This window comes from Phacochoerus africanus, chromosome 1, assembly GCF_016906955.1.
Source record: "Phacochoerus africanus isolate WHEZ1 chromosome 1, ROS_Pafr_v1, whole genome shotgun sequence".
Lineage (NCBI taxonomy): Eukaryota > Metazoa > Chordata > Mammalia > Artiodactyla > Suidae > Phacochoerus > Phacochoerus africanus.
In genome coordinates this window covers 24,425,336-24,451,348 of record NC_062544.1, presented here as the reverse complement: position 1 = coordinate 24,451,348, position 26,013 = coordinate 24,425,336, and the positions used below count along the sequence as shown (strand labels likewise).

Below are 26,013 nucleotides of genomic sequence, written 5' to 3'. Positions count from 1 at the left end.
AAATCCAACTAGTATCCATGAGGATGCAGGTTCGATCCCTGGCCTCCTCAGTGGCTCAGGAGGTCGGGGATGCAGTGTTGCCGTGAGCTGTGGTGTAGGTCACGGATGCACCTTGGATCCCGCATTGCTGTGGCTGTGGTGTAGGCTGGCAGCTGTAGCTCTGATTTGACTCCTGGCCTGGAAACTTCCATATGCCACGAGTGCAGCCCTAAAAAGCAAAAAAAAAAAAAAAAAAAAAAAAGATGGGGCTGAAGGCAACAAAAAAAGGCCTTCTAAGTGGGCAACAGCTTAAAGCAAGCATGAGCCCTGGAGCCAGCAAGCCTGGGTTGTAAGCTCTGTCGCTTGGTGATGTTGGGTGAGCCTCAGTTTCCTCATCTATAAAACGGAGATTAACCTCAGGAGGTTTAAATGAGATGAGATAGGTTATAGGGGCTGCTATATAATGGCACCTCTTGCATGTAGGATAGGGATCTCTGAGAGAATATGCAATACTAGTTTCAAGAAACCAAAATTATTATAGCAAAGAAGAGCCTCAATTCACAATCTGGTCCAACCTCTTGCCTTCAGAATATACAGATTTTCAATGTAATTTTCCTGTTGTTTTTTTTTCTCCCCCTCTATCAGGCAACTGAAGTCCATGTTGGTCAATGACCTGTTTTCAGGGTCTGTAGTGGGAAGGATGTCTTTTGACCCAAGAAGGAGTGGGGCTGCCATGAATCTGTCACCTGCTGGCGGTGAGCATGATGAAGAGCTAAGGGCTCCCCAGTGATAGCTGCAGGGTCTGGAAGCAAATCGGGGACCCAGAAGACTGGTAGACAGATTAGGAGATGCATCCGGAGACCTGTGAGGGTCTGCCCAGGCTGGCTAACCATTTATTCTTTCAACTAACACTAGAGACATGGAGGTGTCTAGACACAGGCCTTGTCTCCAAGGTGCACAGCCTTATGCAAAGCATGACAGTCTAGCTGCTAAAGGAGATTTCAAGAAGGTGCTTCCTACAACTGCAAACTACCAATTGCTGGAGTCCCCTCCTCCTCCCACAAGCCTGGGAGCGGGTTGGTGCTAATCAGCCCCCCTCCCAGGGGAGGATAAAGGAGAGGACAATGACACACCCCTGGAAATAATTCTGACAATGGGCTTGGCGGGAGAGAGATTCCCCACCATTGATGAATCAACAGACTTTTCTTCTTTTTCTGCTTTTTCGGGCCATACCTGCTGCATATGAAAGTTCCCAGGCTAGGCTACGCCACAGCCACAGCAACTCGGGATCTGAGCTGCATCTTGGACCTACACCACAGCTCACAGCAACGCCGGATCCTTATTCCAATGAGCAAGGCCAGGGATTGAACCTGAGTCCTCATGGATACTAGTCTTGTTCATTTCCACTGTGCCACGATGGAAACTCCCTCAACAGACTCTCTGATGTCCTCGCAAGAGGCCAGACAGAGGCTGGTCAACGTGATCCATCTGGTACCCTGCCACATGCAAACGGGGCTTACTCAACTGCTAGTGTGGGATGGCAAGCAGGGTGCCTTAGTGCTCAGGAGGCTCCCTGAAGCCATCCTAGGACTCATCATGGGATGATGCAGAAAGAGCACTTCCCGGCACCTCGGATGCCTGGTCTGCTTCCGCTGGAGCACAAGCAAGTTTATCTGCTTTAGAAACAGGGCTTCTGCCTCTGATTTCATTGGAAAGAGGAATTCCCTTGCTCACCCCTGCATCCAAACACACACACACACACACACATTTGAAAATCGCTATCTTCAATTCTAGCTCCTTAAGGGCAGGTACCTTGTTTGATAAAATATGCTACCAAAAAAAGTGAAAATAACTGAATGGATTTTAAGGGTACCTGGGTAGGGATCATGACTTAATTTCTGAATCTTCCAAAGTGCCTCGCACATAGAACATGCACGACAAACTGTTTCTTGAATGAGTGAATGAATGATAGGCTGATGGACAGAGTGAACGAATGAATCAATGAGAAGCTGGAGACTGTAGGACCCACTGTGAACATGGAGTGTGCTCTGTGCAATGTGTGTGTGGAGGCTGGTGAGACACTGAAAGAGACACAGTCCTTTATAAGGTCTAAACCAGAGACTGTAAGCCAGTGGCTTTTCAGGTTAAATCAAGCCCACAGATAAAACTGATGTAGCCTTCATGGTATTTAAAAAATTTTGGAATAGGTGCCAATATTTAAAAAAATCCCAACAACTCTCTTCTTGAAATATGGGGGCCTCTGGAGGCTGGAGACAGCACCTGCTTTAGACAAGCGGGGTTCTGTGCATTCCAGTCTAACATGGCACTTATAGCTCTTGCTTGACCCCTATAAGCATCTCCGTTTGCATCCTCCATCTAAACCAGTGTTTCTCAAACTGCAAACTGCGACTTCTTGGTGGGAGGCAAAAGCAATTTAGTGGGTCATGACCAGCATGAAAAGAAATGCAATGTAAGAGAACAAAGGTATCAGAGGGCTGGCACACACAGAGTATGTGCTGCTTTGTGAAACTTTCATATATTAGGTAATAAGATAACATGAGTCACTGTCGCAAAGTTGGAGCATGGCTGCTCTAAACTACATAGTTTCGGGGCTTATCGTAAAAGATAATTTTTTTTGGGTGCCATTTCTTGGGCTGCTCCCGCGGCATATGGAGGTTTCCAGGCTAGGGGTTGAATCGGAGCTGTAGCCACTGGCCTACACCAGAGCCACAGCAACGCGGGATCCGAGCCGAGTCTGCAACCTACACCACAGCTCACGGCAACACCGGATCCTTAATCCACTGAGCAAGGCCAGGGATCGAACCCGCAACCTCATGGTTCCTAGTCAGATTTGTTAACCACGCCACGACGGGAACTCCCCAAAAATATAATTTTTGAAGACCTGTGTGTGAGCAGCTTTTTGGGACAGCGATTCCCTGTGTAAAGTTCTGGGGTAGCTGGAGGGTGAGTCACTTCCCCAGATGGGCTGTTTTGGAAAGGGGTGAGCCCTCCTGAGTGTTTCTGGGGTGGCGCCCAGGGGCCCCAGGTTGCTGCTCCCCCCCCACTCCCCCTCTTCCCCAAGCTGGGGGCTAGAGCACAGACCAGCACTGAGAGAAGGTCCCCATCCCCGCAGGCCCCTGCCGAGCCCCACCTCTCCGTCAGCGCCTTGCTCTGGGTGTCCCGGGCTGCCTGCAGGTCCTTCTCCAGCCGCTTCCGGGCCATCTCCAGCTGCTCCACCTCGCCCTGGGTCCACTTCCGGGGGCTGATGAAGCGCATCTCCTTCAGCAGCTCCTCCTTCTCATTGATGAGGATCAGCCGGTCCCTTTCGGAGTCCAGCACCCCAGGCCAGGCCTCGCTGTCGAGCTTGGCCAGCTGGATCTTCAGGTTGGCGATCCTGCAGACGGAGAAGGCGAGTGTGATGGGTGTGCCCAGGGGCACTGCTGCATGACAGACCGCGTCTCCAAGGCTTCAAAGCGTCCTCTCTGACAGTGACTGCCTTTAGTTCGGCATGTGGCCTCCAGGAACAGATTTTTATCTAACGAACACATGTGGTGCCCACCACGTGCCACTCGTGAGTAGGGATGAGGCAGGGGCAGTGTCCTTGCTCCGAGGGATGCTAAGCCTGATGGAACAGAGGTGGATTCGTCACCAGGCAACAGCCTCCTACCACTAGCTAGGTGACCTCGGGCGAGTGGTTTCATCTCTCTAAAGGGAATAACAAGAGCTCCGTCCTTGCGGGGTTGCGGGTGAAGGTTTTATGACATAATCCATAAAACCTTGAAGCACAATATGGTGCATGGAAAACAAGCACTCAGGAGTTCTCTTGTGGCTCAAGGGGGTTAAGGATCTGGTGTTGTCACTGCAGTGGTTTGGGTCACTGCTGCAGTACGGGTTCCATCCCTGGCCCAGGAACTTCTGCATGCTGAGGGGCAGCCCCCCAAAAAAAAGAAAGAGAAGAAAACAACCACTCGATGAATGTTCCCACTGCTCCTGTGCTTATTCCCTGGTTTAACCACTTAGGTGTGTGATGTTGAGCACGCTCCCCAAGCCTTGCACATAAGAAAGCAGTTATTCCTCCTTCGAATTGGGTGAAAGTGAGCCATGGCGTGTTCCATCAGTGCTAGACCAACGACAGCCATGCACCCACTGCAACGACAGCAAATACTGCCATGGCTGACCTGGTGTTCTCAGTCCAGAGAGTGGGGGCAGCACTACGTGAACAGCTGCGGACTTGGGGGCAGAGGCCTTGGGGTGGAGTCTTGGCCCTGACCTTCTTAAGAAATCACTTGGGTTAACACAGCTTCAAGCACAGTGCATGGTACACTGCAGGCCCTTGACAAATGTTACCGGAAGGAGTTGAGAGCCCTATTCCTTCACGGCTTTGATACTCGGTATTCTCACCTGTAAGGAGGGTATAATGATGGTACCTGTGAGGTGGGTTATGAGGCCCAAATGAAAACCTGTTAGCAAGAGCTCTTCATACGACGCCAAGTGCTATAAAGACATGAGGTATGATTATTGTTGGAACAAGCTAAGATGCACAGTATCACTAAGAATACTGCTACAAATATTTAAAGGCAATCATCTGATCCTGTAGGGTTTTTTTTTTTTTTTTTTCTGGGTGGGGGCATGCCTGCAGCATGTACAAGTTCCAGGGCCAGGGATCGAAACTGCACCACAGTAGGGACAATGACAGATCCTTAACCGGCTGAGTCACCAGGGAACTCAGGTCCTTCAGGATTTAGTCTTTGAAAAATGCTTTTAGCTGTCACCATCCTAGCCTCACCCCATTCCTAAAGGGTGGCTAAAGACCTGGTGGTTAGCCCCATTGCAGAGGTGGCTGGCTGGACAGCATGTGGCTAACCTAGGACTGCAGGATGTAGGCATGGCCCATACTTGTTGAGAGCCCAGGCCTCTGGACTCTCGGTTCAATTTTTTTTTTTTTGCCGCACCCGAGGCATATGGAAGTTTCCAGGCTAGGAACTACAGCTGTCAGCCTACACCACAGCCACGGCAATGCTGGACCCTTAACCCACTGAGCAAGGCCAGGGACTGAATGCACATCCTCATGGATACTAGTTGGATTCGTTACCACTGAGCCACAACGGGAACGCCTAGGTTCAATCTTATTTGCAAAGAGTTTGTGGCCAAAGTCTTTTTTTTTTTTTTGGTCTTTTTGCCTTTTCTAGGGCTGCAGCTGTGGCATATGGAGGTTTCCCAGGGTAGGGCTCTAATCAGAGCTGTAGCTGCCAGCCTACGCCTCAGCCACAGCAACGAGGGATCCGAGCCGCGTCTGCAACCTACACCACAGCTCACGGCAACGCCAGATCCTTGATCCACTGAGCAAGGCCAGGGACTGAACCCGCAACCTCATGGTTCCTAGTCGGAGTCATTAACCACTGAGCCACGATGGGAACTCCCCAAACTCTTACTTTATCAAAACACTGTTTGAGATGAGATCTCCATGCTGTGTAGTATGACCTCCATACGGAGAAACACAGCTACCCTTGCTCATTCCCCAGCCAAGTATCTCAGCAGGGAATCTTAATTACTTTAAATTCCATATTCACATATACAGCAATCCATCAAAACTGGCTTTGGGATAACTTTGGAGCTGCGGTTATCAATCTAGCTTCTTTGAGGCTAGATGGGCATGGTTGGGTCTGGCAAGGGCTCTGCTATATACGGGACATTGAAGGGGTGATCAATGCTTTCTTGGATGTACTTTTTCTTTTTTTTTTTTTTGTCTTTTTGCCTTTTCTAGGGCCACTCCCGCGACATATGGAGGTTCCCAGGCTAGGGGTCAAATTAAGGTTGTAGCTGCCGGCCTATGCCACAGCCACAGCAACACGGGATCCAAGCCGCATTTGCCACCCACACCATAGCTCACGGCAATGCCGGATCCTTAGCCCACTGACCAAGGCCCAAGGATCGAACCCACAACCTCATGGTTCCTAGTCGGATTCGTTAACCACTGTGCCACGACGGGAACTCCTGGATGTACTTTCTGATGGCACTTTCCCTAGGCTGGTGCTCCTTAAACTTTGAGCCATACATCCTTAGGAGAATCTGATGAAATCTACTAGACTCACTCCCAAGAAATGCATACGTGACAATACTTGGCATACAACGATCAGAACTTGCATGGTAACCACCTGCCCTCCCTGCTTCGAGACCCGCAGACTCTGCCTTCCCATTCAACAGGCTGCTCTATTATTTTTCTTTTTTCCTGTTTTTGGCCGCCCCACAGCACACGGAGCTCCTAGGCCAGGGATCAGATCTGAGCCGCAGTTGTGACTTACACCACAGCTGTGACAATGCCGGGTCCTTATAACCCACTGTGCCGGGCTGGGGATCAAACCTCCTGCCTGGCACTGCAGGAATGCCGCCACAGCAGGAACCCCAGACTGCTCTATTCTTTACACTTAAACTACCTTTGGGTGAAGGGGGAGGCGCAAAGCAGGCTCAAAGCAGCTAAGACTGGAAGCTCTGTGATGAGAAGGTTCATGGCTCAACCCCAAAGGGAAGATTTCGGCCCTTTTGTTTCTCCATAACTGAGTATCGAAGATAGACTTATTACTGCAAGCTGGAATAGATCCAAGCTTCAGTGGCTGTCCAAACGCAGAAGTCGTGCTGTTTTGCTGGACCTCTAGGGGGAGCTGAAATAGTGCACAGGACGTGTTTCTTCTCATCTGCCCTGTATCCAATTTCTCCTTCTTGGGTTAACTTTATTCCAAGTTTTCTTTGGGAAATCAGTCCGCTCATACTTTCAAAGCACTTGGCTCCCATAACGCTGACCTCAACCCCCTACCCAGAGTTGGGCACATGACCCCCGCCTGGCTGGACCTTCAGAGAATTCTAATGCCTCCCACCCTGCAGTAATGATCAGTTCTCCCAGAGAAGCCAGTGGAGTCTCAAACTCAAAGCTTGTTGAAACTGCTGGGAAAGGCAGTTCCCCTTTCCTCTGGGCTTGCTAACCTGGTAGTATGTAAGCTTAGAATTGCTGGGGGTCATCTTTCCACTCTGACAGGAAAGTCTGTCAACACAAAGGCAAACAGAGTGGAGAAAAGGAGAGAGACTGAGTCTCTGAAACATCATTTGAACCCCTGGATCCAGCTGTGCCTGAAGGACCTCAGGACTCTGGAGTTCAGTAAGCCAAAAAATTCCTTTTTTCGCTTCCCCTAGTTTCCCCAAGATTCCTGTCATTGCTGCAAAGGGTTCCACTGCTCACGCACTGCTGGCAGAGGGGCACGGCTGGGCACTGCCACACTGTCCTCAGCCAGGCTTAGAATGTCCACGGGCAGGGCAACGTAGCCTAAGGAGGAACAGGTGCAGTATGCTTGGTCTCATTCCCCCCCATAGCCTGTGGGCTCTTTCCCAGAAAGGCTGTCTTGGTATATAGGAAGATCATGGATTGTCCAGGGTTTAAATTCTGATTCCATCTTGAAAAGTCATAAAACATCTTAGATCTTACTTTTCTCTAACATGGAGATAATCTGTGCTATAAGATTGCTTTTAAAATTAAAGGAGACAGGATTTTCTGTCGTGGCTCAGTGGTTAACGAATCTGACTAGTAACCATGAGGTTGCGGGTTCGATCCCTGGCCTTGCTCAGTGCGTTAAGGATCTGGCGTTGCCGTGAGCTGTGGTGTAGGTTGCAGATGCGGCTCGGATCCTGCATTGCTGTGGCTCTGGCATAGGCTGGTGGCTGCAGCTCCAATTAGACCCCTAGCCTGGGAACCTCCATATGCTGCAGGAGCAAGAAATGGCAAAAAAAAAAAAAAAAAAAAAAAAAATTAAATTAAATTAAATGAGACAATGCACATACATATGTTTTGGAACACTGTCCTGACCGTTACAGATGCTCTAAAAATGTCAGCTTTGATTATTAGTTTATTTGTGGCCATGGAATCCAACTGCTTAGGATTCTGTGAAGCCACAGAATATCTAAAGTCCCTGGGATCCTCAGTTTAAAAGCATAGCTTGTCCCCACTTGGGCAGGAGACACTGACGTGGGTAGTTTAACTCTGCTGCTTCAATCCTGGCTATGTTCTTTTAACCCAACTTGCTTATAAGTTCATAGGTAAACCTTGATTTTAGAGGTAGGTTTTTTTGGAGGGGGGGGGCGTGCTGTGCCCAAGGTAATGTGGAAGTTCCCAGGCCAGGGATTGAACCCACACCAAAGCTTCAGCCTGAGCCACAGCAGTGACAACACCAGATCCTTAACCTGCTGAGCCCCCAGGGAACTTCTAGAGGTTGATTCTGAGGCCGGCAGATGGAAAAATGAGTAGGCTTTGAGGTTTAAAGTATGGTTCAAAGCAACAGTTCCACTCTTTTTTTTTTTTTTTTTTTTGCTGCCCCATGGCATATAGAGTTTCCTAGACAGGGATCCGATCTAAGCCACAGGCGCAACCTATGCTGAATCCTTAACCCACTGTGCGGGCCGGGGATCGAACCTGAGTCCTGGCGCTCCAGAGATGCTGCTGATCCCGCTGCGCCACAGCAGGACCTCCGCTAGTTCCACTCTTCATCTGACTATGTGTTCCTGGTTCAGTCATTTCCTGAGTTTCCGAGAGGACTACTTCATACTTCATAGAGTATGAAGATTATAATACATACCTCACAATCTCTGTGAGGTGTGCAAAAGCCTGGCACAGAGGACACCCTGCAGTAGCAGTTATTATTGTTGGAGCCATCCTCCTGTGTAGCCCCCAGCCTCCAATTACCTTCTCTTAGCTTCTTCGTATCGAAGGCGCAATCTGACCTTCTCCGCCAACTGATTGTTGCCGCTGGTGCCGCACTGGAGGGAAAAGCAAGTCGGGAGTTAGGTGGCTCTGGTGGCCAGAGCGGAGCTGGGTTTCTGCAGCTCATGAGAGACTTGACAGCTTGTGTGGGAAGTAGCTAAAAATAGCCCCCAATTACTGGGCTGGCTGTGTGAATCGCAGGGAAGCTCGTTAGGGAAAAACACATTTTTTTTCCCCCTTCGGAGCCCCAAACTCAGACATTTATCACTTCCAGAAGAGAAGCCGAGGGCCCGGAATATCATCTTACAGCCTCAAATGGCTTGGAGCCCATTCAAGCCACAGAAGCATGGGGGACAGCTGGGCAGGAGGAAAGATAGACAGGCAGTACCCAAGAAAGCCAATTAGGGGGTGCTGGGGAGGGAGTCCACCAAACTCTCCAGGAGCCCGCAGTCAGGACTGAAACAATGAGTGAGGGAGAGAAGAAGGCCCTTGAACTTGGAAGAAGGCAAACAGTTCCTTCACAAACACTTCATGGGCGCTGTGGTGCAGGAGAGGCTGTTTTCCACGCCTGTCGGGCAAGAGGCTACGAGGCTCACCCCATCAGACGTGAATATAGCTTCTCCTCACAAGCGCGAATACAACTACAGACACCAGAGAGAAGAGCATTCAGCCGCGGAGGCTGGTTCATTCCAGGGCACCTGCCCTGAGAAAACAAAAGCTCTTTAAAGTTACGGCCTGCCGGGGGTCGGTCCTGCTCTGAGGCTTTCAGGAGCAACGTCTGGACAGCACCCGCACTATTCATTCCTAGGGCCGGGCTGAGCTTTTGAAATGGGAGGCAAGCAGCTGTCTGAACGCAGTGCGCATTGTTTTGGGAGGAATAGGAGGCAAAGAACCTCTGCTTCCCAGCTGGTGAACGCACAACAGAATAGGGCTGCAAATTAGCATGAAGGAAACCAGAGAAAGGCGCCTGGTCCTTCCAACATGCTTTGTGCGCCACATCTAGAGATGCCAGCACGTGGCCAGGCAACGCTCAGGACCACGGAGTCAGCGCTGGCTTTTTCCTTCCTACCGCTATCTTGTGTCATCTGTGGACCCAGAGTTCCGGAGGAGCGCAGAGCTCTGGAGGGAGGAGTCAGCAGCCAGCCTCATAGCGAGCCACGGGCCAGCTGCTCAGATGAGTAACGAGAAGGTGACTCTGTCCCCTGGGGCCCCAGGCGGCACGCACGATCTACTCACGCTTCCTGAGATGTCCGTCTGGGAGCTCACGTCCAGGTACTGTTTCGGCAGCGGGAAACCAGAGCTCTCCAGAGAGCTGCTGCTGGACCACAGGTCAGAGTGGGACCCTCTGTCGGTGCGGAAGCCCTCCTTGAGCATGGCGAGGCTCTGCAGCGGGAGGACAGGGTTAGCGATGGCCCCTCCTGGGAGGAGGCTCTGGGTCTGTCACCCTCTATGAACTTAGTAGGAACTCACGCTCACCCCAGACATCCTGCTTATTCTGTAAAGAGCTACCAGTGAGCGGGTACTGAGCTAGGTGCCAGGCACTGGGCCAGGCCCTGGACTCAGGAGAAACCAGTGTTGACACTGGCTCTGGAGCCACACGGCCTGAGTCAGGGCCCCTGCTTGGCTGCCTCCTAGTTGTGTGAGCTGACCTTGTTGATTAACCTCTCTGCGCCTCAGTTTCTTCTCCTGAAAAATGGGAATAATCATGGGTCCGGTCTCATGGGGCTATCATGTTGATTCAACAAGATCAGCTTTACCACAAGCTTACTGAATCCTGACTACAGTCCCGGGAGGAATAACCTATGATTGTCCCCATTTCATCCATGAGGGGGTTGTTACGCCGAGAAACTGGCAATTGTCAGAGCCGGAATTTGGTCCTGTCTATCCGACTTAGGACCTGGCACTCTTTTTGGCAGTGCGAGGAGCATGTGAAAGTTCCCAGGCCAGGGATCAAACCCGTGCTGCAGCAGTGACCTGAGCCACAGCAGTGACAACACCAGAGCTTTTAACCCACTGAGCCACCAGGGAACTCCAAGACTTGGCCCTCTTAACTGCTAAGCCTGACCGGAACATGCCTCACCATCCACTAACACCTTGTCTCAATGTTGTCACTGGGCTGCTGGACCTTTGAGATTATTCTGTTTGTCACAGAGTGTAAAGCTTCCTTCCCCAAAGCATTTACAGCATCTCTGAGCCTCACTGATCCATCAGCCAATGGGAATGAAAACAGAATTTCTCAGGGAGTTCCCTTCGTGGCTTGGTGGTTAACAAACCCGACTAGGAACCATGAGGTTGCAGATTTGATCCCCGGCCTCACTCAGTGGCTTAAGGCTCCAGCGTTGCCATGAGCTGTGGCGGCTCGGATCCCACGTGGCTGTGGTTGTGGTGTAGGCTGGCAGCTGTAGCTCTGATTCGACCCCTAGCCTGGGAACTTCCATATGCCACGGGTGTGAAGCTAAAAAAAAAAATAAAAAAGAAAAGAGAATATCTCGGAGGTCAAGGGAGGAGGGGAGGTGAGATGTTCAAGTTAAGAGAAGGAGCTTCTGCGCCAGGTGTTGGTGGGTTTGAATCCCGGCTCTTCCGCTCACTCTCTGGGCTGTGCAGCTTTCATCTGTCTGCAGGGGCGACCGAATGCTGACGTAAAGGACAGTGAGGCACGGTGAGTGCAGAGCACTCGGCCCAACTGCCTGACACATTAAATCATATCTATCACCGTGTGTCAGTTCCCAGCATAGAGATGGAACATGCCACGACATGCAGATGAAGATGCTGCATTTGGGGAGTTCCGTTGTGGCTCAGCAGTAAGGAATCTGACTAGTACCCATGAGGATGTGAGTTCAATCCTTGGCCTCACTCAGTAGGTTAAGGATCTGGCATTGCCTTGAGCTGTGATGTAGGTTGCAGACGTGGCTCGGATCCCACGTTGCTGTGGCTATGGTGTAGGCTGGCAGGTGTAGGTCTGATTTGACCCCTAGCCTGGGAACTTCCATGTGCCTACAGATGCAGCCCTAAAAAAAAAAAAAAGAAAAAAAAGACAAGATGCTACATTTTGATGTCAAGGTTAGCGATATTGAAAGCACCTTCCTCCATTTGGTTCTGTGCAAAATAAGCAAGATGGGCAGAGCTAGTGGCAGGGGTGGGGCCTTTAGACAGACCAGAGGGCTCTGCTTCCAGCTCTGCCATCGATACTAGCTGGGTGACCTTAGGCAAGTCCCTGAATGCTTCAGACCCTCCACGTTCTAGAAAAGGAGATGAAAAGCCCCCAAGTATGAGTGAGGAGAGCTCAGAGTCTTGCAGCATGCGGAAATGGCTTGCGTGAGACCCCGCACAGAAAGAAGCTCAGGCCAAACTGGGATGGGGCCCACACCCCTGGAAACTCTCATACCTTAATGAGATCTTGCTTTTCCTTTTCTCCACAGGTGATGGCCTTTTTGATGGCTTTTGTTTCTCTTAAGACAGCCTGGGCTTCATCCAGCTTATAGCTGCCCTGAGCATCAGACATTTTCTTATCGATCCTAGGAGACAATCAGTAGGAAAGGTCAGGCAGAGATAGGGTGAGGGATGGGGTCTCCCTGGGAAAAGCACGCACAGTGCTGCAGTCCTGTGTGAAGTCTCCTCTCTGTGCTGCACACCCTTCTCCCCCAGCTCCTGCCTAGTGGATAAAGCACGGAAGGTCTCTGTCAAGCTGCAAAGGTCCCATAGTGTGGGGGGCTGCAGGGGCAACCCCCTTCTCTCTCTCTCTTTTTTAGGGCTGCACCTGCGGCAGATGGAAGTTTCCAGGCTAGGAGTTGAATTGGAGCTGCAGCTGCCAGCCTACACCACAGCCCCAGTAACGCAGGATCTGAGCAACGTCTGCGACCTTTGCCACAGCTCATGGCAACGCCAGGTCCCTAACCCACGAGCGAGGCCAGGGATCGAACCTACATCCTCATGGATACTAGCTGGGTTCTTAACCCACTGAGCCACAATGGGAACTCCTACAGCAGCACCATTCCTGAAGCCTGGAAGGCTTCCCTGATTACCTCCCTGAGTTTTCCAGGCTGGGTGAGGTCTCTCAAGACACACTGCTCATAGCTGGGACTCGGCACTCTGCACGCTGTGCTGTAATTAATAATTTATGTGGTAGTGTCCTGACTTGATCTGACAGGCTTGAATCTGTTTGAGTAGTTTCAGTATCTGGCATAGAAGAGTCCCTCCCCCGTCGCATTATTCTATTTTACTTATGAAATGAATGATTCTTCAAATTCTCCGGTGCTTTGCATTTTTCAAGTCTCACACACACGATTTCATATAACCCCACAACACCCCTTTCTTCCCCCTCCCCCTAGGCTGCCCCAACTCACTTCCTCTCCCACTGGGAGGGAACCACTAGTTTGTTCTCTGTCTCTGTGGCTTCTTTTTTGTTTTATTTCACTAGTTTGTTGTGTTTTTCAGATTCCACAGGTGAGTGATCTCATACAGTATTCGTCTTTCCCTGTCTGACGTATCTCACTTAGCATAACGCCCTCCGAGTCCATCCATGTTGCTGCAAATGGCAAATTTTCATTCTTTTTTTATAGCTGAATAGTATTCCACAATATATATAATACATGAATCATAATTATACATATTGATATGTTACAGTAACATTCATATTAGATATGTGCCACATCTTCTTTATCCATTCATCTGTTGAGGGACACCTACCAAGATACGCTTCCATATTTTGGCTATTGGAAACAATGCTGCTATGAACAGTGAGGTACAGTATCTTTCCGGAGTTTTTTTTTTTTCCAGATATATAACCAGGGGTGGAATTTCTAGATCATACGGTAGTTGCATTTTCAGTTTTTCCAGAAACCGCCTACTGTTTTCCATAGGGGCTGCACCAAACTACATTCCCACAAACAGTGTAGGAGGGTCCCCTTCTCTCCACACCCTCACCAACGTTTGCTACTTGTGTTCTCTCTGATGATAACCATTCTGGCAGGTGCCAGGTGACATCTCATGGTAGTTTTGACTTGCATTTCCCTGATGATCAGCATCGCTAAGCATCTTTTCATGTCCCGCAATTCGGGTCTCTCAACCTCAGGATGCTTGGGGCAGGACCATTCATCACTGTGGGGCGGTCCTGTGCCCTGCAGGATGTTCACAAGCATCCCGGGCGTCTGCCCAGGAGATGCGAGCTGCCTCCTGACCTTGAGCGGTGACAACCCAAACTGTCTCCATACGTTGCCTAACAGCCCTACGGGGAGGGAAGCCGAATCCAACCTGGAGAGAACCATTGCCTTCAACTGGCATATGCTGAGTTACTGGCTACAAAAGGAAAGGCTAGAGGGATGAGGAACTCCCAGCCTACCACTTAGTAGTGAGTGTGATCTTGGGCACGGCCCTCAAGCACACGGAGCCTGTCTCCTCCTCTGAGAAAATCTGGATGGTGTCATCTCCTTGGCCTGTGTTCACGGAACGGTGAGGAATGGCAAACGGCATGAGGTTGGAAGGTCAGATGGGGAGCTAACCGGCCCGTCCAGGCCCTACGCACAGGTTTATTTTGATGGGGGCAGAGGGAGAGATGGGGCAAAAGGGACAGGTCCTAATGCTGTTTTCGGAAGGTCAGACAAATGGGAGATGGGGGTCGGCGGGGGGTGGGGGAGCGTCGAGCCCTCTGGGGCAGGTTCTGAGGACAGAGGGAAATTTTAACTGCTTCACACTTTCATCAAAGGCCAGGCCCCGAGGTCTCAGTGCCCAGGGAAGAAAAGGAAGGTTTAGAGTCTGAGGAGACACCACAAACCCATTATTTCAGGATGAGAAACCACTCGCAGGCATTCCTTTCTGGTTTCCTGCTAGAGGCCAAGCTGTCCTGGGCTAAAAATAACCTGAGTGGGGAATCACGGCTTTTCATCCTGGCCTCACTCATCGTCTGTGCCTCTGAACGGGGGAAGCAGGGGAAAGCGGGGGGGACAGATGTGGTCTCAGTGCTGCCCCCCCTCCCCCCCGAACCCTTTCCAGTGTCATGGGGTGGGAGGACCCAGCCACTTCTCAGCCTCTCTCTTTGCAGAATCTGGGGGAAGGTGACACTCACCCACTGGTTCAGCTCATGGTCAGCAAACCCAGACGGAGAAAGAAAGAAGGCTGGCGAGGCTCAAAGCGTCCCTTGTAGCGGAGAGTGGAAAGGAAGGACCTTGGCCCCATCACCCGCCTTGAGCCCTCATCAGTGAGACACTGGGCACACTCCCTAGTTGCAGTCTCCTCCGTGGATCACGTCTTCCCACTGAACATAGCCTGTCTCTCCCTTTCGAGGACACGGGCCTGAGCAAGGCTGCCGGGTCAGCCAGGCCTGGTCTTCGACAGTCTGGGGACACTTCCCCAGCAGAGGCCTGACCCACATGCTCCGTGGCGAGGAAGCCCCCTGCCCCTGGCCCTGAGAGCCAGTGTCCAGGACCAGAGGTGGCCCTGTCTCAACTCCAGTGGGAAGCAGGGTGCCGGGGAGATGCTGTTTGAACGTGTTCCAGGGTGGGAGGCTCTGGGGAGGGGGCTGTGCCCAGCTGTCCTCTGCCAAAAGGGGGAGGGTGGCTTTGCATCCTCAGCAGGAAGAGACAGAGGCGGCCTGTGTGCCGGGCCTCGGGCTCCTCAGACTGCGTCTACCTGATTGCTCTCAGGGGCCTTAGCAACCCAGGCTCTGGAATTTGGCTCCAGAGAGGAGCTGGGAGAGGGAGTACTCTTGGGATTGGGGACTGGGGGAGGGGAACAAAGGGTGTCCATTATGCACTCGCTGAATGAATCTTTTTTTTTGTTTTTTTTTTGTTTAAGGGAAAGAAACGTTGTGTGGCTAGTGGGGAGGAGGGTGTGTGGTGGGGTGGGGTGGGGAGTGCGGGGCGCGTGTGTTTTAGGATTTCCAAAGTACACAGCTGTCCTTTCTCTCAGCACTTTGGATTCACACCGCCAGCAGCCACAGAGAAGCAGGGCAAAGGCTCTGACAGCAGCCAACACCTCTAGGTCATGTCCAGACACCTCTCACCTGGGCAGGGGACCTGCAGGAAGATACTGTCCCGCCTTCCACCCACGGGGAGTGTGCCTAGTTTACCACTGACGAGGGCTCAAGGCCACTGACAGGGCCAGATCCCAAGCTTTGCTCTCAATGGCTCTTTCCAGTCTCTAAGGGGCTGCTTCAATCCTGGCCAGCCTTCTTTTTTCTCACACTGGGTTTGCTGACCTTGAAGTGAACATACGGATGAGCTTCGCCTTCCCCCAGGTTCTGCAAAGGGAGAGGCTGAGAAGTGATCAGGTGGCTCCCCCTGCAACCCAGCAAGGCACTGGAAAGGGTCCCCAAGGAGAAGGAAAGGGCCTTATGTTTTCTGGGTCTGGGGAAGGTATTATTTGGGACGATGCCAGGGAGGGAAGTATGAGGACATGAGCTTCAAAATCCAGGAGCCCCAGCTTCCAATCCCGGCTCTGAGGCTCACAAGCCAGGTGGTCTTGGGTCAATTTTCAGCTCCACTCCTGCCCTCATCTATAAAAACTGCTCTTCGGGGAGTAGAGGCAATGCAAGGGGGTGACTGCGGCAGAGCTCACCCAGCACCGCCTCTAGCCCTGGGGGGACACAGAGTTCATCTGAGTTCTTCCCAAGTCCAAGCAGGCAAATAGCTAGAAGTCACCACCCCCTTCCTCTCGCGGGGTCTCCCTGTGTGCCAGGCACGGTCATGCGCTTGAGTGGAGTTTTCCAACTCCACGTTTACCGTAACTTCTTTTTCAGATAAAGGAACAGAAGCTCAAGGGGGTTAAGCCACTTGTAAATGTTCCCAGGGAACGGAGACTTGAACCTAGGCCACCTGCCTCTGGCGGCGACATTCCTAACCCTCGATGCCAAGGTGGGCACCAAAGCAGAACCCTTCCTGCGCAAGCGGTCACGGGGCCGGCTTCCGGCCGAGGAGGGGCGGAGGCAGACAGAGCGGCGATGCTGTCTTATCGGGCCTGGCATCAAACGGGTAGGCAGGCAGGAGGAGGGAGGGGAAGAAAAAGGCGGCGAGGCTTTGGGGTTGCAGCGTCAGCTTACCGAACGACAAGAAGTTGCCATGCTGCTACCGGGTGACAAAGTGGTAAAACAGGTTCGTGGTGGCTTCGGGGAATAAGAGCAAGTGTTCTAACCAGAAGCTCCTGAGGGTCACAGGAACGGGGAGGGGGAAGGGCACCCGTGCTGAGATGACCTGGGCGGGCAGGTGTGAGGGGCAGCCCTTCAACGATGTGCTCAGGACGCGCTCTGCGACCAAGCGAAGGACTCACGAGGCTCTTGGCTTGGAAGGACGTTTCTGAACTCACATTACTGCCCTCAACTGTCCCTGGGACCCTGGAAATTGCCAAAAAACGTAAAGCATGGCCCCTGGTCCTACGGAGATGAGAACCCAGTCTAAGAGACAGGGCTGACATCTGTATGTACACACATCTAAATAACCTATATCCATATACACACAAATGTATCAACACAAAGCCATAATACGTAACACAAAAATGTTTCTTACACAATCTAGGATATAAAGCCATACTTTGTTATACCTTGTGTTGTGGGTGTGTCACAGCGGCTCACACGGGCAGCGGGGGTTTGGTGAGTGGGGAGCTATGGATAAGAACCTACGGGACCCTTGAATGGTGGTCACAGCCTCCTCGATAAAGAGTGCTTACAGCCAGACACCCAAAGGCTCCGGGCTGTGGCTGCAGAGTGGTGGCAGTGGACTGAGGTCCAGAGAAGCAGGACAAGGTACAGTCAGGGAGAGAGAAAAGGCAAGTGTCTACAGGAGCTGCTGTCTTACAGACGTGGCTTCCCTGGGAATCTCAATGGACGTCCCTTAGAGCAGAGGCGTCTACCGGCTGTCCTTGGAGCTTCCAAGAGGGCTACCCCGGGCACTGCTGTCCCAACTGTCCCATGAACCTACTGGATGTACTGAACATGACTTCTCAATGCATAAGCCTTGGTGATACATGTAGTTAATCACAATAAACTAATACTTCTCAGCATTACTGTGTGACTCAGTTTCCCCATCTGTAGTGATGTCAGCTAAAGGAGCAATCCTTACAGAGCTATGATAAGGTCCCCCCTGGCACAGAGTGCCTGCTCACCAAATCTTAGCTGGTAAAAAAATCACATTAGTGGCCATGGACACATCTTCTCTAAAGAAACAACAGAGCAGTATCTTGCTTAGCTGGAAGTCAGCTTTTCACAGTGAAAAGGACATTTGGTCAAAGGCAACTCCTGAAGTCCCCCCAAAGGCAACTCCTGAAGTCCCCCCAAAGGCACAGCGTGCATCCTACCCACTCTGCCAGCGATTTGTTTGCTGTGGAAGAGATCCTTGTTGCTCAGGGGAGCTCACTAGCTAGAGTCGCTGCTCACTTTTAGGGGCCGTGGAAAGAGGTGGTTTTTTGTGTGTGCGCCTATCAGATTGCCCCGGATATACCAGAAGGGCTGAGACAGCTGCAGAGACCATGCCTGGCGATGCTTGTTTCTGTGACTGGCTGGCAACACTCAGATGAATGGAACAGACCCCAATGGCTTCAAGAATTCAGAGGACGATGATGAGATTTCCTTTTCTCTTTCTCAACCTCAAGCTAGGGTGACAGGATCTTCAGTAAATGCCGAGGGAGCAGAACTGGAATTGCATGGTAGGGAAGCCCCATTCTGAGAAGGGTGGAATGAGACTGAAGGGGGGGGAGGGACCAGGAGGACAGCAGGGGACACGGATGAGGGGCAGCCCCCATGCTCTGCACTGCAGGGCGGACTTACTTCTTCAGGGTCTGGAAGCCACGCTCTTTGAACTGTAGCTCCTGCTGGAGGTGGACCATCTCCCTCTTCAGCTTGTTAACCTGGACGGCAGAGGAGCACACACGGGGGTGGGTCAGAGGTGGGTACCAGGCCACAGGCTGCCTTCTCCTGGAAGGGCGAACCCAGAGCCCCCCCGGCACCCCTGGGTGATGCCTCAGGTCAGCAGCCCCCGGGCTCCCCTCCCTGAGGTTGCCTGGGCCTCAGCAGCTCCCCACGCAGTTGGCATCCCAGTCTAGTGGTCCTGTAGGTCATTCCCAGCCAGCCCTTGCTGCAGAGAAACAGGACGTGGACTGGAGCGGGCTGGCTGACCTGGGATGGAGCGTGGCCTTCCCACTGCCTAGCGGGGTGGCCTCTCTCAAGCCATCTGGCCTCTGTGAGCCTCCTCTTCCTGTTCTGACAGCTGACGATAATGGCAAGTTCCTGGGTTCTGCATTACTTAAAGCAGGTAAAGGATACAGGCGTGCTGTGCACAGAGGCAAGAGGCAAAATAGTAACTCTATGAGCAAGACACAGCCTGGCAGCTAGCTTCCGCCTGCAGGAAGGCTTTGTTTGGCCTGCAGCGCTATTAAATTTTAAAAAATTAGTTGCTGGTCATTAAATATTAAGAGATTTTGTATATTAAGCCTAGATTAAAAGCATCTCTTCTAAAAATACCTGACGAGTTGCTAACGCAGAGCCTGTATTCCAGCACGGCCACAATTGTGTAGGGCTGAAATTCCACTACTCCTCAGACAGGGCACATCTCTCTAGGTCACAAGGTTCCCAGTGCTCCCTGCTGCCTCACCCCCAGCACCCCCAGTCCCCTTTCATGTTTTCTTGCAGGCATCTGAATTTGTAGAACCTACTCGAAGGTGCACTAAACCAGCGTTCACAACACTGACTTGAGCTCGAGCAAGTCACTGAACTGCTGGTCCTCAGTTTCCACATCAGCAAAAGGGGAATAAAAATATCTATTGCCAATGGTGATCATGAAGTAATTAAATAAGATAATGCAGTGTCAGGGGTAGCTAGGAAGACAGCACCTGACATTAAGAACTTTGGAGTAAGCTTTGATGGCTCATCTTTAAAATGCAGATTTTTTTCTTTTTAGGGCCACACCTGCAGCATATGGAAGTTCCCAGGCTAGGGGCTGAATTGGAGCTGTAGCTGCCAGCCTACCCCACAGCTCACAGCTACGCCGGATCTTTAACCTACTGAGAAGGGCCAGGGATCGAACCTGCATCCTCATGAATAGTAGTTGGGTTTGTTTCACTGAGCCACAATGGGAACTCCCTAAAATGCAGATATTGACAGTAGCTACTGCATGGGGTTGTTGCAAAGGCGTGAAGCATTTAGCACAGTGATGACTTGGGAAAGGCAGCTGCTGCTACCATTACTATTATTAAAACAATAGCTACTACTACTACTGTTATTATTTAGGCTCTTGTTAGCACTGCCCCTGTCTGGCCGAAGCATCTACTCTGGTCTTGTGGGTGGCCTAGCAGCCTGAGGCTGCCTCAGTGCCCCCCATCCATTGTGTAAGCAAAGAGGACCTACCCGGGATTTTGCTGTGGCAATTTCAGCTTTCAGGATCTCAGGGTCATACTTAGAGCTGGATGACGAACCAGAGACCACTGCCAGGAAAAAGAAAAAAAAGAAAAATTCTGTAGAAGAAATACACTTTGTTCAAGTTGGCTTCTTGAGTCATTTGATAGACCCAGAAAGCAATGCCGTTTGGTGAACACCCTAAATGCCCAACAAAGGAGAATCTGTTAAATAAATTCAGTACACACAGAAAATGGAGACTATGCGACTTAAGTGATTTAAAATGATGGTGCCTATTCACAGCAGCTAAGACATGGAAACAACATAAATGTCCATCAATAGATGAATGGATAAAGAAGAGGTGGTACATATACAATAGAATATTACTCAGCCATAAAAAGAATGAAATAATGCTATTTGCAGCAACATGGTAGGGATGCAACTAGATATTATTATACTAAGTGAAGTAAGTCAGAAAGAGAAAGACAAAAATCATGTAATATCACTTATGTGTAGATTCTCAAATATGACACAAATGAACCTACCTACAAAACAGAAACAGCATCACAGACATAGAGAACAGGCTTGTAGTTGACAAGGGGGAGGCGAGGTGAAGGAAGGAGGATCAGGAATTTGGGGTTAGCAGATGCAAAGTATTATTTTTTTTTCCCCCTTTTTGGCTGTCGTGTGGCACATGGAGTTCCTGGGCCTGGGATCAGATCCGAGCCGCAGTTGCGACCTAAGTCGCAGCTACAGCAATGCCAGATCCTTAACTCACGGTGCCCGGCCGGGATTGAACCTACGTCCCAGGGCTCCCAAGATGCCACTGATCCTGTGCACGACAGTGGGAACTCTGTTGCAAACTTATCTATAGGATGGATACACAAGGTCCTGCTGTATAGCACAGGGAACTATATTCAATATCCCACGATACACCATAATGGAAGAGAATATTTTAAAAAAGAATGTTTCTATAACTGAATCACTTTGCTGTAGAGCAGAAATTAATACAACACTGTAAACCAACGACATGGCAAATAAAATGATGTTGCAGAAGGGTACTGAAGAAGGAGAAATGCCCAAACGAAAACAACAATTTACAAAAAAACTACAATAAAAGCATAACCTAAATTTGCAAAATATACACAGTAAATGAATATATACACACACATATACATCTGTAAAAACACCAGAAAGAAATATACCAAAAAGATAATACTGCTATCTAGTGGTTTGGATTTTTTTTTTTTGTCTTTTTGCCTTTTCTAGGGCCGAGTCCCACAGCATATGGAGGTTCCCAGGCTAGGGGTCTCATCAGAGCTGTAGCCGCCAGCCTACACCACAGCCACAGGAACACGGGATCCAAGCCACATCTGCAACCTACACCACAGCTCACGGCAATGCTGGATCCTTAACCCACTGAGCAAGGCCAGGGATCGAACCTGCAACCTCATGGTTCCTAGCCGGATTTGTTAACCACTGCGCCACGATGGGAACTCCTTGCATGATTAATATTAAGTTTCATCATTGTGTTTTTCTGTCTTTGCCACATTTTCTAATACCAACATGTATTTTTGCCAGAATAAAAAATCTGAATATCAATTATTATACTTTACAATACTAATGTAGAAATATCAATTATCATACTTTACAATATTAATGTACATTTGAAAAGGAAAATAAATGACCTGTCATCCTATCACCCTAATACCGTTATCTTCTCTCCAAATTCCCTTCCAATGTTTGTCTACGGTTCTATGAGGCACGGCCGACTTCGGAGATATTGTGGGTTTGGTTCCAGGCCATCACAATATAGCAATTATTGCAATAAAGTGAGTTACATGAATTTTTGTTTCCCAGTGCCTACAAAAGTTAGGTTTACACCAAAATGCAGTCTTATCAAGTATGCAATAGCATCATGCCTAAAAATGTACATACTTGAATTAAAAAATACTTTATTGCTAAAAACTGCTAAGAATCGTCTGACAACCCAGGGTTGCCACAAAGCTTCCATTTGCAAAAACCACAATATCTGTGAAGTGCAGTAAGATGAGTATGCCTGTAGCTGTAATCTTACTGCATTTTAAAAACAGTATTTCTTTATGTCTTGATAAAAGACTTTAAGGCTTGCGAAAATGGGTACAACGGAGTGAATCACTTTGAGTAAGAAAAACGAGACAAAGGGAAAATGAGGGTGAGGAGGCAGGGGCTCACTTCCTGACCAGCTGCCACAAACCCGGCTCTGAGCTTCCTAACTGCTGATGTGAAAAGGGCAACGGGCCCCATGTAAGATTCATGGTGTCTTTAAAGTAAGCACGACCCCACTGTTCAGGGAAAGCACAGTCACTCTTGGGAGGGGGGGTCAGGGAAGCGTTTCTCCCCTGAGTCCTTAATCCCATGGTCTGAACAATTTCATCACCCCCCCTTTCTGCTTAGCATCACCTCAACACTGTGTGTGTAGGGAGATCACCTGCTGGGACCTGGCTTTTTCTGAGGCTAGAGACGCTTATTTGGAGATTGCTGGCACTTTGCAGTGTCTGGAGGTAGAAGGGAGAGTCAGGAAGAGGGTGCTGCTCTGCTCTTGGGATTTGGTTAAAATACCGACTGGACCTTAGGGGAAGGGAAGGTGCAATACTGGGAAGTCTGGGAACCGAAAAATAAAATTGCTCTGCATACGAACTGACAAGACATCGTGCATCGTATGCAGCACTGCCTCTCTGCAGTGATGGTGATGGTGATGACGACAGAGGCTGGGCTTTGCCAGGAGAGATGAGTGGCAGGAACACCTGGATGGGGAGAACCTTGCAGCCCTAGTCTTGAGCATGGACCAGGGAATTCAGACATGTGGATTCAATTGGAAGCTTTCATTTCCTGCACCCAAATTCCTCTGGTCTTTGCTGGACTTTGGGGTTGTGGGGAAGGACCTGGTTGAAAATAGAGCTAGAGGTGTTGATTTAAGCAGATTCCCCAGATAGACACTTTTGGACAAAATTTTCAGGTAATTAACAAGAGTTGTCACCCACTGATAATTAGGAAAGATACAGTGATAAGACAAGAGTCATCAGTGAGGAAAGAAGAGCGGAATACACCTAAAAAGGCAGTGCTTATTCCATGAGCACCCCGTTCTGCCAACCCTGTTCAGCCTGCTGCTAGACTTGGGTCCACATATGGGGGGACTGTTAAGGGGAGCATGATAGCAGCTGGGGAGAGCTGGTGAAATATGGCAAGACCCTAACAAGGAGAGGGTGGTCATGGGGACCAGCACTGCCAGGGCTGATGGTGGAATGCGAGCGTGCTCCTGGGCATGCTCAGGAATCCTGGAGGGACGCGGACCTCCAAAAAGAACAGATTCTGTCAACGGGGCCACCAGGTGCTTGAATTAGTATCATGTGGAGAATCATGTGAGAAATGCACTCGTTTGTACCCAAAGCTGCCAAAATGCAATGTGGCCTGTTATTTTTTAATTTTATTTTATTATTTTTTATTTTTTGTCTTTTTGCCATTTCTTGGGCCGCTCCCATGGCATATGGAGGTTCCCAGGCTAGGGGTCCAATCGGAGCTGCAGCTGCCAGCCTACGCCGGAGCCACAGCAACACAGGATCCGAGCCGCGTCTGTGACCTACACCACAGCTCACGGCAACGCCGGATCCTTAACCCACTGAGCAAGGCCAGGGATCGAACCCGAAACCTCATGGTTCCTAGTCAGATTCATTAACCACTAAGCTACTACGGGAACTCCTTTTATTTATTTATTTATTTAATTTTATTTTTTTAAGTAAGCTTTTTGTTGAAGGAAAAAACACCTGTAAGAATGGAAAAGTGCACAAATCACAAGTGTGCAGCTTGACGCATTTTCACAAAAGAAACACACTCATGATCAGCACCCCACTCAAGAAACAGGTCATCGGGGGAAACAACAAAAACTGGAAAAGAGGAGTTCCCTGGTGGTCCAGAGGTTAGGATTTGGTGCTTTCTGCGTCCATGTCCCCTCGCTACCCCCCCCAACAAAATGATTTTATATTCAAATAAGCCCTTAGAGATCGCCTTTAAGTCACACCTTTTTATAGTTAATTTTTAGTTTTTATTCAAGTTATATGTGTACAGTTTAACAGTCCAACATGGTCCAAGATTTACTACTAAAAAAAAAAAAAAAAAAGCAGTCCCTAATCCGCTTCTCTCACTCACCAAAAAGGAACTATTTCGACGAGTTCAGCCAGTTTCTTGGGTGTTTAACCCTGTGTATTGGATAATATGCATGCGTCACTGTTTCCTGATTTTTTTTTTTTTTTTTTGCTTTTTAGGGCCGCCTTCACGGCATATGGAAGTTTCCAGGCCAGGGGTAGAATCAGAGCTGCAGCTGCTGGCCTACACCACAGCCACAGCAATTTGGGATCCGAACCAAGTCTGCGACCTACACCACAGCTCATGGCAAGGCCAGATCCCCAACCCACTCAGCAAGGCCAGGGATCGAACCTGCATCCTCATGGATACTAGTTGGATTCAATTCTGCTGCGTCACAATGGCAACTCCCTGTTTCTTGATTTTTCTTTCAGTTTTACGCACGATGCATTCATTTCTCTCTCTGGAGGATGGAGTGCTGACTTCACTCCCTTTCCCAGCCCCTACACCACACACACACACACACACACACCCTCCCCACCCCTGGCCCCAGTCCTCATCCTCCTTACAGATAACTGGAGAGAGCAATCTTCGGTGTTTGCACTACTTTTACTCTGTAAACACGACTCAGGGTCGAGGCACGTAGCCAACTTTGCTTACTTTTTCTTTCCAGAACATTTTTGGGGTTGTGTTTCCTAGTGTTAATCATTGTCCTTTTTACGCGTGCTTACTTTCTACACATGTATCACGGATCCACCCTCACCCGTGGCCAGTTATCTGGATCTCCCCTCACCGAGTTCCTCTGCTGGGCGCTGTCTCGCCAGGTGTGTGCCAGCTTTGGGGTGCTCCCTGGGCACAGCTGGCATCCTGAGACCCCCTTCTTGCCCCGCTCCTCCTTCCTAAATACCACGTCTTCCCCTCTGACTCCCCCCTCATTTCCCTAGAAGATCCCTTCAAGTAGCTTCCCGAGAAAGGAACCAGGAAGGAAGTAAACTTTGTGAGAACGTACATGTCTAAAAAGATCTTTACTCTGGCCTCCCCTTGATTAAAGGTAGTTTTGCTGGACATAGAATTCTGGGTCAGAGACGATTTTCTTTCAAGGTCTGAAGGCATTGCTCCACTGTCTGCTAGGCTTCTAGTGTGAATGTTGAGAAGCCCACGGCGATTCTGAGTCCTGATCATTTTTGTGTGACCTGGTTTTTCTCTCTGAAAGCTTTTAGGATTTTGAATCGTTTCCAGTGTTTGAAGTTATATAATGACACGTTTTTGGTGTGAATTAGCTTTTATCCATTGTGTTGGGGGCTCACTGAGCCCTTTCAATCTAAAAACACTCCTCCATCAGTTCTGGGAAAGGATTTCTGAATTTTGTCCCTGATGCTTCTTCCTCTCTCTGCTGCTTCTGCTCCCTCTGGAACGTTGGTTACTCAAATAGACTTCTTGGCCTGATGCTCTTTTTGTGTCCTCGACTTTGCTCTGCTTTTGAGAAACCGTTCTCAGTTTGACTTTCTAGGCTTCCTGTGGGTTTTCCATTCCTACTCTCATAGTGTAATTTCCAAAGGCTCTTGTGTCTTCACTGATGGCTCATTTTTATGAAATGTAGCATCCTGTTCTTGTGTCATGGTTGTGTGGCATCTCCAGCTGATTGCTTCCCCGTTCCCTACAAGGCCTCTCCATCACCATGTGTGTTTGTTTGTGTGTTTGCTTGCTAGGTGGGTGGGGGTTTTTTTGGCCACACCTGAAACATATGGAAGTTTCCAGACCAGGGACTGAACCTGCACCACAGCAGTGACCTGAGCCACAGCAGGGACAATACCGGATTCTCAACTGCTAGGCCATCAGGGAACTGGATCATGTATTT

General features: G+C 49.8%; 1 protein-coding gene across 1 annotated transcript in view; it reads right to left on the bottom strand.

Annotated features, from left to right (window-relative positions):
* Window positions 1-26,013, bottom strand: part of WWC1 (WW and C2 domain containing 1) — a 177,304-nt gene that overhangs the window by 47,181 nt on the left and 104,110 nt on the right. Inside the window, exons 4-9 of the mRNA XM_047783615.1 lie at window positions 20,049-20,125; window positions 18,474-18,553; window positions 12,108-12,237; window positions 9,959-10,105; window positions 8,705-8,778; window positions 3,131-3,373 (exon numbers count right to left, since the gene is read on the bottom strand). Of these exons, the coding sequence (XP_047639571.1) occupies window positions 3,131-3,373; window positions 8,705-8,778; window positions 9,959-10,105; window positions 12,108-12,237; window positions 18,474-18,553; window positions 20,049-20,125 (751 nt within the window). The remainder of the gene's footprint in view (window positions 1-3,130; window positions 3,374-8,704; window positions 8,779-9,958; window positions 10,106-12,107; window positions 12,238-18,473; window positions 18,554-20,048; window positions 20,126-26,013) is intronic.